Below are 13,260 nucleotides of genomic sequence, written 5' to 3'. Positions count from 1 at the left end.
ATAAGTATATACCTGATGCAGCATTATTGATGCCTGTGACAAACTGTAACAACAAAACGAGATATGTCATTAAAACTGCTGATTTGCAAAGGTTCTGCAATCCAGCGAAGCTATATGGCTCTAGCAACATCGTATGCCTGGACTCATGCATGCGTGGGATACCGTTGAACACAGGTCTCCATGCTCTTTCAGGCTGACCTCAACCAGCTACACCAACAAATCGAGACGAGTAAAGGATGTTGCTTGACAGAAGATTATAGTAGAGTAATAGGTAATTAAAATAGTTTATAATGATATACTAATATCATTTGATTTAAAAAATGGTGATTGCATAAACCTGCAATCTGGCTAGAAGCCGCCACTATTATTGATTGAAACTTTCAGAACCATACAAATGAATAACTTGGCGTACATTTTTGTACGCCAAGTTATTCATTTGTATGGTTACAGTAGTTGTATTAGCAACAGTAGTTGCTGAACAGACACCAGCTGTTCCTGGAACTGAATAATAACCGCTGTCAAACACATCTTAGTTAACAATGATATTTAAGCCCAGTGAATGTAAAGTTTTCTTTTTTCCACTCAGCCTTTTTTCAAAAACATTCCATTTAACTGTAGAGAATGAATCTTGTACTGGTACCTTACCTGTTTCGTTAAGTCCAACGAATCTTTGGAAATCTTTAATGGCATTCATCACTGATTCTTCTGATGTAAGTGAAGCGGTTAATGGACTCGATTCATCCAAATAACCGAACCTCTGAAGATACATCTGAATGACAAAAAAACAGGAAATTAACATATTAATGTTAAGATATATGAATTGAATTGGATATTGTCGTTCTACTCTCATATTTTTTCCCACCTATTTAAACTTCCTAACTTTTATTAACTTTTGCGCTCCAAAAAATGGAATGCCATGTTACTGACACCACAACAGAATATTGTTACACTCTATCGAAAATTTGTCACGTATCGTTTTGTAAAACAGGCACTTAATATCGCGGTACTACCCCCGATCTGGGTGAAGCCGTTCTTTGGGAGAGTATGCTACATACTGACGTCCACCCGATGACTGTATAGCATTATTCACTCCGTTGCTTGACAGTATTACATTGTGCCACTACTTTAATGTTCAATGCCTCCGTTCTCTGTACCACCATAGGTAGTGATGTTCATTACTAGGAACTTCAGCTTACGAGCAGTTGCACTACCAATGGTAAGTGATTTATGAATGGTTTTGTAATGGTTGTTGATTGAAGCTAAATAATTAACACAAGAAATCATTGTTCACATGGGCCATTCTGCATGAATTCTAGAAAAGTGTTTGCAACAGTAGTTGCAGAAAGGTTCCTATCGCTCAGATTCTGCAACCACTGACGAACATCTAGTGGTTGCAGAATCATTCACTGAATCACTGATCTGTCCATTGGCTAGAGATCCATGAGTACCCGCAAGATACCAGGCATCATGACGTCAGACGTCTGTGGTTATATCAAAGTATCATTAATAGACTACTCAGGGCATGTTCTCGACGCCTTTTGCTCCATATAGTCGTCATCTGCGTTTGTAATGATGTGAAGAAAGCGCCAAGGAAAGGTCAGGGAATGACCACCGCATATCCCCGTAGCAATATGGCCTCGGTTGCTAATGCTCCTAAAAACCAAATAACAACAACAACTAATATAGAAACTACGGAATTAACTCATCTGGCATGTGTAATATGTTCATAATTTGCTGTGTCGATTTGCCTGTTTTGCTGGACGAAAAACCAAATTTCCGGTGGGGGTGGGAACCTTGCTGTCCACGCCTGAGATCGACTAACTCAGTCACGGAATGAAAAAAGCCCATAACAGCTTCTCGCTTCATTTACAGGATTCGAACCCGGATCTTTTCAACCCGGTGGGGAAAGACACAATTATAATCACTGTGCTACCATGCAGACGCTGTTTGCCAGTAGGGCATACAGGTGGGGGGATAGAGAGAGAGACTTACAGTATCGATGCCGCTTGTATTCTAAACTCGCTTTTACCTATGAATGGAATTATTTCGTTATTAATATAAACCTGTTCTCATGCACTTCTGGGCGTCATTATTAAACGAGCAATGTATTTGTAAAAAAAAACACTAGAACATTGTTCTTCTCAATTGGTTCCTAATATTTTGCATTAGATAAAACAGTGGTCACCAAACATTTTTGGTCGCGCACCCTTATTTTACTTAAAAGGACTATCGCGCATCCTGGAATAAAAAATTAAATGTATAAGTTTAATATATATATATTTTTTATAAATCATTTACATGGAAGGCATTATATCTAAAATCGCATTTATAAAATCATTTGCTTGATTGTTTGCTTGATCTACATTTGTCCAGTAAGTTAAACAAGGATGGAAGATATACTCCGAGCCCGAAGCGAGCACGTGGTTGCTTCGAAAATGGGCAAAACCGACGGCATGATCAAATAAAGCCGCATATTGAAGTATTAGAAAAACATTTATTTATAATTTTTATTTTCAATTACGTTTCGAAAAACTAAAGTTTTCATAATTAATAAATATTGATTTATTGCGGATTATCTCGCGCACCCAACTTTGGAGACCACTGAGTTAAAGGGAATAATTCAGGTAGTGCTATCTGGATGGCTTATTTTGACTGGACTTATGGAAGAAGCAGAAGGCAGAATACAAGACATAAGATCACCTTAAATACATCCAGAAATTCCAAAATTACCGCCAACTCAAGAACAGAAGAAAATAAATTTAATCTGGAAGAATCCCTTATACACTCTCCGGACAGATTCGCAATCACAGAGAATATGAAGAATTGTTTTTCACCCAAGGTTTACCTCACCTAATCATCAACAGGAATTCACCACATTAAATACAAAATCAGAATGAATTGACATCTTCAAGAATCCAATCTCCAAGACTACGACTACTACCAGAGAAGGGCGCGCAAGTGATAAAATCTCTTCTCCTACATTGATCCCTCTTGGAGGCAAGACCACCAGCTTCCCTTAAGGGAGAATCGATGTTTAACTTAACATCAGATTGAGTTATAGAGGTCATCTTGGTTGTCTAAAAGGTAATTCCCCATATTAAAAAAAATAAACAAATAAAATATTCATAGGAAATTCTTTCATATTTCTACATCAGTGCACTTCTTGAAGATAAGAGAAGCAATTCATCTGGAAAAAGATATCATCCATCTGGAAAAAGCCTGTAGACCAGTTCACATTAGAAATTCTCCATAAAGGATTTTCTTTCAGAAAATTTGGTTTTGTTTTCTTTTCCCTACCTATATACAGGGTGATTCACTACCAGTGCGACAAACTTGCAGGAGGTGTAGGGAGCACAAAGACGAATCGGAATTGCATAGCATTGTAGGGTCCGAAATGCCTTCGTCATGCGGTAGAGGACGTTGAACGGGAGGTCGCGTGAACAGCGATCCCGCTGGAAGTCAGCATTTGCGAACCGGTTCCCGAGGCAGTAGGATGGACGAGTATTCAAACGTTGAACTGGCCGACATGCACCTCGCGTATGGAGCTGCGGACTGTAACGGGCACGCCGCCCTGCGCTTGTACCAGGAACGTTTCCGCACAGGCGTGCTCCTCATCATACGATTTTCGCACGTGTGCACAGAAGGTTACGTGAGACTGGTTGTTTCACGAGAGGTACCATGAATCGAGAGCGAACGACGAGGACGCCAGACAATGAGGAGAATGTCCTACGTCTTGCAGAAGACAATCCGAGTACGAGTACTCGAGCTATAAGCCAACGATTGGGTATTTCCCAATCCACTGTATGGAGGATACTGTCAACAAACCAAATGAGTTCATACCATCTGCAACGCGTCCAATCATTGGAGCCTGCGGATTATCCACTCCGGAGGACTTTTTCTACTTGGTTTCTTCAACAGAAACGGTTCGCAAATGCTGACTTCCAACGGGATCGCTGTTCACGCGATCTTCCGTTCAACGTCCTCCACCGCATGACGAAGGCATTTCGGACCGTGCCATGCTATGTGATTCCGATTCGTCTTTGTGCCCCCTACACCTCCTGCAAGTTTGTCGCACTGGTAGTGAATCACCTTGTATACGGTATATGCAGTAAGGTGAATTGTGTTACGCTCTTACCAGTTACCAAACTCTCATTGAGATCACACGCTGCTGAGATTTTAAGTGTTGGTGGGAATCCTGACTAACAGTTACTGGTAGTTAAATACAGTAGTGTACAGTTAATGTTTCAGGTTACAAGATGAACTCTACAAGGTGGAGATTTGTCCTCGGCGTTTTTTGCAGCTACGCGCAATCCATCCTCATTAACTTTCTTGCTTTTACCAATGGCCAAAGTTCTTTCTTCACTCAAGCACCATGACTACATGCAAACGGTCAACCTTGAGGTTCAAAAAATCATGCATGCGTAGTCTAAAGAATTATCTTTTCAGACTCCAGCTAAATAAAGAAAATAAGCACAGCTCACCTTCTCGAGGAAACTTGTCGAGAATGGCGCCCTTGTCTTCGTCGATAGGTCGCGAATCTGTAAAGTAAATATGAGAGGACTTGAATATAACTCGGGATGAGAATGTAACGGTTCAATTTCACTTCTCGTCGCTGAAGAATACATTTTGCGAAATCTATGGAAGTCGTAAGAAAGTACTAACTGGCATTACAAACCAAAACTTGTCCAGTATATCTAAGTTTGTGTGTTAACTCGTAACCCATATGCATCTGTAATCTGTATATCTGTGTCCTGCGTACCGACAGCGTGTGTATGCAGTGATGTTTAAATCATCGTGAATAATCCTCCTACAATGGGTTGAGCAAGCTGAATGCTGATGGGATTCTTCCTCTTGCTCAGGTTAAGAACCTGAGAGGGCACAGATTCAAATTGAGGAAAGACAGTTGTAAAATAGATGTGCGGAAATTTGCCTTTAGCCAGCAGGTAGTTCATTGGTGGAACAGACTTCCATCTTTTGTTGTGGAAGTTGATAGCTTAAATAAATTTAAGGCTAAGCTGGACAGGCACTTGGAACGAATGGAGGGGTAAAATTGGAGTTTTTTTTTTTTTTTTTTTTTTTTTTTTGGCTGATGCTGCATAAGCTTGCTTTCTTGCATTGTATGCCTCTACTAATGCTAATAACCAGATTAATTTTATTTGCAGCATTTCATTATACCACAGAAATCTGCGCGTGTAGTAGCACAGTGGTATCGTCACCGTCCTTCCCACACCGGATGGAAAAGGCCCGGGTTCGAATCCCATCGATGACGCGAGAAACTTTGATGGGCTTTTTTCACTCCGTGGCTGAGTTAGTCGGTCTCAGGCGTAGATAGCAAGGCTTTTTCCCCAGAAACTGGGGTTTTTCGTCCAGCAAACAGATAAATTGACCATAGAACACACGCAATTAACAGACATAAGACACAGCAAGGCAGATGAATTTAATTATTCGGGTGGCCTAAATATAATAGTTTGGTATACCATAGAAATATATTGTTTTATTGTTTGTATTCCTTGTACACTTTGGGAATAGAAATACTGCATATTGCAGGGCTCTAGTAGCCAGTCAGATGGAAGTGCCAGTTGAAAATGTTGTCTTATGACCAAACAAGAATGGATAAGAATTAATTTAGAAGCAAACTTTTGAATTGTAGATATTTCAATTTATTTATTCCCAAACAGCGTACTGTAAATGTTATAACAAAGGCTGGGAGTACCACGAAATTCAATTATACATCCCTAAGATGCTATTGCACAGCTCTAGTTATGATTGAAGAAATGGACATTGAATTGGTGGGTTATCTATTCTGTCTATTAGATTTGCCTTTTTTTGGACTTTTTCTATTTTTAAGATCTAAAATTATCTCAATGAAAGTCACAGTCGTCCAGTGTGGAGACTGATTACGTTGTTATGGATATTCTCAAGTGACTATCTAATCAGCCTTCCCGATGTTTTTGAAAGTTGCATTCGACTTTGGGAATGATTCTTCAAAGACTGAAGGCAAACTTCATATCATGTCAGTAGTTTATTCTTAATGTCAGTGTTCTCATTATTTTTCAAAGAGTTTCTTAGTGGTTTCTGGCTAGGCAATGGTGGAGGTTAATCTCGTGACTTTGGGTTTTTCATCACACATGAAAACTAGCCTCTACATGTCACTCCCCCCCCCCCCACACACACACTGGGTGGAAAATTCCTGAGTTCAAATCCCGTCAATGACGTGAGGAGCTTTTTCACAAAGCGGCTGAGTTAGTCGGTTTTAAGCAAGGATCGCATGGTTTTTTCGTCCAGCAAACAAGCAAATCGACACACACACACACACACACACACACACACACACACACACACACACACACACACACACACACACACACACACACACACACACACACATTTTTTTTATTTCTAGTAGTAAACAAATAATACCACTATGTTTGACAGTGAAATTAAATATATTATGGTTAACAAAGCGATTTACATTTTGATATTCAAATTTTTATTAATTGGAGGCAAGGACCGATATCAAAACAAAAGTTATGTACGGGTTGATGGTCGAGAAGACAGCAGACAACTTGCTTGCAGTGGACTTGTATTTCTGTAGAGTATAATTTTCAGGAAATATGTATGAAGGAAGATCGTTCCAGAGTAGAAATAGAGAGATAAATGAGAAAGTGAAAAAGTTGGTTCCCTGAGTTTTCAGCTGGACAGTGAATGAATGTTGACTGATTGAGGCGCGTTGCTCAATCTTTTAGTGGCATGTTTTCACTGGTCATTAATATCGACCATCGTCATGTTCTCGCGGAGACCCATTTTTGAGCCCTCGTAGGTAGTGAGGTGGATATAACGCCATCTTTTCAGCACCGGGTGGAAAGGGCCTCAATTCGAATCCCGTCAAAATGCAAGGAATCTTTATGAGTTTTTTCACAATGTGACTGAATTAGTCGGTCCAAGGTGAGAGTTTCACGCTTTTACTCACAGAAACTCGATGTTTTTTTTTGTTTTTTTTTTGTCCAGTTTGCGGAAAAATCAACAACAGAATATCTCAAGTTACAGCTGCAGTATACTGACGCCTCATAATCTTAGTTGCTTTGGTGTTCAACACAAATACATACGTTGTTGTTGTTGTTGTTATTTGGATTTTAGGAGCATTAGCAACTAAGGCCATATTGCTCCGGGATATGCGGTGGTCATTCCCTGACCTTTCCGCATCCTCCGTATTTGGTGGTGACGGGCTCGAACCCCGGTCTAATCAAGAAGCGTGTGCTACGCACTACTGCTCCTTCCCACCTGGCTACGGAGGCGGCACAAATACATACATGCCAACTTTGTGGAGTTCTAACACGATATTACAGTATATCATATCCCGAGTCCGAGCACAATCTCGGACTCGGGATATGATCTACTGTAATATCGTGACTGTAATAATTCACATCGTACTGAATGAACAGCAGGATTTGTAGGAGGATGATTATGTGGTATGTTTTGTCTTCACATACCTCTTCATCTACTCGACACGGAGCTGGTTAAAGATGTCGAACGTATTGTATGGGAATAGTGGCATAGTATGAAATGCAGAATTACTGCATAAGCCAAAAAAAAAAAAAGTGTAGTGTCTGGTCTGTGTAGAATTGTGGTATGTTCTGTCGTTGTGTCTCTGGCTACTTGGCCGCAGGGCCCCTAGTGGAACCCTACGTTGCCCGCCACCATCACTGTGAGGTGAGCCAGGCTACTTTCATACTGACTGATCTCCACCAGGGTCGCCTGAGCTTTCTGGATGGAGACCAAACAAAAAAAAAAGGGGGGGGATAGATTGGGGAAGATAGTAGAAGTGGTGGAGTCAAAGTAAGTAGAAGGAGAAGAATGAGGAAAGAAGTCGTCCTCCAGCGGAAAGAAGAGGTGGGAAGGGAGAAGTAGGCATCACTCCTGGTCTGGGAGCCCACCGAAGGAGAGGGAAAGGATTGTATGGGAATATCCTCTGGAGAGATTTGAGTTTTGTATGGATCTGTGTGGGTTAGGTGACCGAGCGAGAATTTTTATCATGGAGGATACTTCCATTCTCTGGGAGATCAAGCTTAATCTTGCCAGTGTGAGGATGTTGGCCTTCATGAGAAAAATTTGTCAGGGGGTACATCCTATTGGAGAGTACAGGATACTTTTTAATTAAATGCCTGCAGGAGATCTAGAGACTTCTTGGCATCAAGAATTGTTCAGGATTCTTCTAATGTCCTTCTGTTGAAAGACTACGGGAGGCATTGATTGAAGTCAGTTTTGTATGGTGGAAGATGATTTACCAGTATCATTGATGCAAGAGTTAGAAGAAAAGCAAACTGCTAATATGCCAGTGTTGGCGCCCCTTCTGCTTTATTATGTTCTTTAATGACCTTGACAAGGGAGTGAAGGGGAAGTTTTCAAAATTGTCCGATGATTTAAAGGTAGGAAGGGTGATTAATTACGGAACCAGGCATTTTTATTCAAGATAGCTTACATCAGTGGTCTGATGTACATCAGCTTACATCATCAATGGTCTTATCGAGTAATTACTTACACGCTATGGGGAGAGGAATTAAAAGGTGGTTCGAATCAAAAAAGACATAGGGGTTGCAACTCGGTCAGAAACGAAAATTTCCATGCAGTGCATACAGGCGGCTAGGAAAGTACATAGTGTCCTATCTACACTGCTCCATTAAATTAACAGAACATGCTCAGCATCGCCGACCCCCTCAATTGAGAACAACTGACATGGCTGAACAGCTAAACGTAGCCGAGTGGTCAGGAGCGAGAGTGCATAGCACGCGTTCCTCGAGTGGACTGGGGTTCAAGCCCGTGACTACTAAATACGATAAATATTTGTATTGAAGATTTATTGTGAACTCTACTGACTTGGTTGTCGTGCCGGAGTATAAACAGAAAATTTATTTTACCCAGGCTCCCTAAGTAGGTAGAAGTTAATTGACAGCAGGTGTTTAATGACTACAGTAAAAATGTAGACAGGAGTGATAAACGCCCCAAACATCTGGGATTTCTGTCAGTGGCACAATCCTCTGTCATCCTTGAGGTCAGAGCCCACACTAATCCTCAAATACAACCGACTGAAACTGTGTAATCGTTTCCTACCTGCCCAGGCACTCCCCAAAATTCAGGCACTGCTCCGTCTTGGAATTAGCCTGCAGAAAATGGTTACCGACTACAAATACCGTTGCATTCTACTCGAGTGGATCGAATCTGTTGAACTGGGATAAATTCTTCCAAATTGTTTTACGATATTCAGTTCTGTTTCTGTTATATTTTCCTTTTTATTATAATTTCAATTTACATGTTTTATTTTTGTGTAACTTATATCCCATGTAACTATTAATTTTACCAATTTAATCACATGTATCATTCCTTAATGTAAAACTCCTGGCCATGTCGCCGTGATGAGAACTATTGTCTCTAGTACTTGTGCCCTACTTAGCAGCAATAAAGAAGTTTATTTATGTACACAACGTGGTGTAACTAGTGCAGTTTGCGATAAAGTTGGTATGGTGGTGTACCATGGAATAACGATGAAATGAGGAAACAGCGAGAAACTTTGGACAGGTATAAGGGACATTTATTGGGTTGTATAACGGCTAAACAGGCCTAACAGCGGTAAACCATGCTTGATATAAGGTGTCTATAAGATTGTGTGGCAACAAATCCCATTCTTCCACCAGCACACACCTTAGCTTACTAAGTGACGAAGGAGTTGGCTGTCGGTGTGAAATGCGACGCCCAAGGGTGTCTAACACGATCGGATTTAAGTCTGGTGATCCTGTTGGCCACGGCAGTCGTCGGATACCTTCAGTGTCAAGATATTCCTCCACCACTTGATCTCTATGTGCAGTGGCGTTGTCGTGCATGAAAAGAAAATCTGGGCCAACTGCACCCCTAAAAAGATAGGGTTCGAGGATCTGTTCTCAGTACCTCTACGCAGTTACGGTATCAAAACCATGAAGAGGGTACGGCCGTTGATCATTATTCCGCCGCACACGAGAACATCGCCTCCACCGTAAGTTTCCCTTTCTCTGTTGTTGGAGGGATGATACCGCATTTCTCGTTATCTCCATATGAAATAACGTCTAGAATCTGTTTGTAGGCTAAAACGAATTGTACCTCATTTGGCAGGACTCAAAGTCACATATCATGGCACCAGTTTCGACGAGCTCTGCGGTGGTTTGGGGTTAATGGGATTAAAAATAAAATTCAAATTATTATATTAGGGCCACCTGTAATTTCTTACATATACCCGTGTATGTATTATGTGTATTCTCTGGTCAATTTGCCTGTTTTGCTGGACGAAAAAAGCCCAGTTTCTGGGGGGACAGCTACGCCTGACACTGATTAACTCAGCCACGGAGTGAAAAAAGCCTATTAAAGTTCCTCGCGTCATCGATGGGATTCGAACCAGGGCCTTTTCCACCCGGTGTGGGGAGGACGGTGACGATACCATTGTGCTACCCGCGCAGACGGTTAATGGGATGCAAACCACTGGCTTCCTCGCATAGCGTCTACATGAATTGAGCTTTCTTAACATAGTCCGGTTGGAAACGTTTTCACCTGTGACCCCAGCAACATCAAGAGACAACTGATGACAGGACATGATAGGGTTCCGTCTTGCTATTAGAGATAGATAGCAGTCTGTTCTGGTTGACGTAGCCCTCGGGCGACTTTGTCCAGCTCTTGTAATGGTTGCTGTCTCCTGAAACTGCTTCCATAGTGCCGAGATGACACTGCATGGCACATTAAGCCAACGTGCCACCTCCGCCTGCGACTGCCCAGCTTCAGGTCGTCCAACGGTCTGCCATCCCAAAGAATCAATGATGACTTACCATCCTGACTACTGGAGATATGGCCCACTAAGCAAACCAAAAAAAAGTGAATGAAGTTATGTGGTCGCAACCCATGTTTTTATAGCCATGAATAATTTGCATACTGTGTGACTCAGTAACCATTTCTCCAATAGAAATCAATCTGTTAGATTGATTTCTATTGGATACTCGGAATTTGTATGTCAGGATGTTTACTATATCAAATATTCGCCTTCGGCGACCCTGTCCACGAAAAACATTTTGTTCTGTTAATTTTGTCAAGCAATGCATGATGTATATAGGACTTGCATATGCAGAGAAAAAGATTCAATGTCCCTTTACATATGACGATGTGGAGACTGATTTAAAATGCTGTATTCAGGTCTGCAGGCCGCACTTGAAAGATATAGAGGTCCTGGAAAGAGTTCAAAAAAAGGGTAATCAAATTGGCAAGGAGTTCTACTCAATATAACATATGAATAACGGCTTAGAAGATACGAACTGCAACTAGAGATTTTAGAGGAGGATCTTATTGAGTCCTGGGAAGGAATCGGTAAAATGAAAGAGGGCAGCATATTTTCACTAGTAGTAGAAACAAGAAGTAGAGGGCACAAGTATAAAATTTAGAGAAGGCTCGATCCCATGAATCTTAGTTTCAAACAGAGTGTGGTAAATAATTCAAATAAATTCCTGCGAGTCGAGGCTGATAGTTTGGTAACGTTTCAAGCTATAATTAAAAAAAAAAAAAAAATGAGTCATCCACTGAAAACAAACTCATGTTACCATATGTAATATGTCCATAAATTGTGTGTTTTCTGGTCGATTTGCCTCTTTTGCTGGAAGAAAAGCTTGAGTTTCTGGTTAAAATAAAAAAAAAAAAAAAAACGTTGTGAGACCGACTAACTCAGCCACGGAGTGAAAAAGCCCAAAAGCCCATAAAAGTTCCTCTCTTCATTAATGGAATTTCGAACCCGGGCCTTTTCTACCTGGTGTGGGGAGAACAGTGATTATAACCACTGTACTATTCGCGCGGACTCAGTTTGAATAGCTACTTTTTAGCAATGGGAGACGTATGAATGATACTTCTCTTTTTTCTTTTCTTTTTTTACAGATGCAGGAAATGTCCTCTTCCTATTTAGCCTTTATAATACTATTACTAAAGTCGACTTTCTGTAATAGAGGTGGAAGCATAATGTACAGACGTTTCGGCCAATAGTTGTGACCAGAGCCTTCAAGCCTCAGCTTCTATTTGGACAAGAAACAAGTTTCTTACTCTTCAAAATTGAGTTTCGATTAAGTAATCACTTTTTTTACAAATATTGCCAGTTTTAGTGTAGGCAGAAAATGAAGCTGGAGGTTTGGGTACAAGCTAGTTGCGATATGCAACATCATCTTGAACAGCCTTGCACCTCTATAGGAAAACCAAGGATTAGATAGGCAAAATTTTACCATGGAATGCGGAATAACGGTTTCATCCCTACAGCAATAATTTCACGGGCACCGAGAACACATTGGCTTCATAATGTTTAAAACAGTAATCCAACCAGGAAAATTACGAATAAAAATCATGCAGATCATCGCATTACACATTCTTGTAGTGTCAAAGGACACAAGGCCGAGAATTTCTATTGGAGAAAAGATTATCGTTGTGGTTTGAAGTTCCTGAAGAACCACTAACATTCATTGAATGTGTAATTTGAAGGACTGCTGATTAGGAAAAGATGGAAGGTACTGGGTATATTAGGACTGTGGTATTTTGTTAGGTAAATGAGCAAATTATGTAAGGTCGTTAGTAATAGCAAAATCCTCAGCATGTTTACGAATAGGTCCCGGCAACCAGAAAAATTGAAGCCAGTTGCTATAATCAACGTTGAAATCGCCAAGGAAAATTACTTCATTGTTAGGAAACTTGGACTGGAGAAAGTCGATTTTCAAAGAAAAGCCGTTTAAGATAGTGGAATTGAGAGAACGATAGAAACAAAAGATGAATTTGACAGAATGGAGTAAACAAATTTTAAGCCAGAGGAGATGAGATAGAACAGCTTCTAAATTAGGAAGTTCTGGCAAAGAATATCGGAGCAGGTATATGCACAAGTGGCACCGTTGAAGCGAACGGGATCATAAAACGAATAGTTAAGGTAAGTGAGGTGGGAGTAGTGAGTAGTGTTTGAGATAATTCAGATTTTTCAGACTATTAGAAAAAGTGGAGCTTGGCAAATTGTAAGTGGAAACGGATCGCTGAGAATATAACGTATTTATATATTCTCAGCGATCCATTAGTTGACTATTCTTGATGCATTGATGTAAATGAGTTAAAGGGTTTTGTGTGTAGGAGCGTGAAACATGTATGAAATTATAATTTTTGGGTATGACGCACATTGCAAAATCATACTCAGCTCTTTGACCTAATGTGACTTCAGCAATTCAACCGCATGCA

The 13,260-nt window shown here is 40.6% G+C and overlaps 1 protein-coding gene across 1 annotated transcript in view; it reads right to left on the bottom strand.

The window, feature by feature from the left end:
* The window catches only part of Mmp1 (Matrix metalloproteinase 1), an 81,730-nt gene that overhangs the window by 65,766 nt on the left and 2,704 nt on the right, over nt 1-13,260 (bottom strand). The window contains exon 2 of the mRNA XM_090377476.1: nt 646-769. Coding sequence (XP_090233602.1) covers nt 646-769 — 124 coding nt within the window. The remainder of the gene's footprint in view (nt 1-645; nt 770-13,260) is intronic.

This window comes from Mastigoproctus giganteus, chromosome 1 (genome assembly GCF_048544385.1).
Source record: "Mastigoproctus giganteus isolate SK-2022 chromosome 1, ASM4854438v1, whole genome shotgun sequence".
NCBI classification, from domain to species: domain Eukaryota; kingdom Metazoa; phylum Arthropoda; class Arachnida; order Uropygi; family Thelyphonidae; genus Mastigoproctus; species Mastigoproctus giganteus.
Note: the sequence above shows the minus strand (reverse complement) of the source record. Positions and strands in the feature narration are given on the sequence as shown.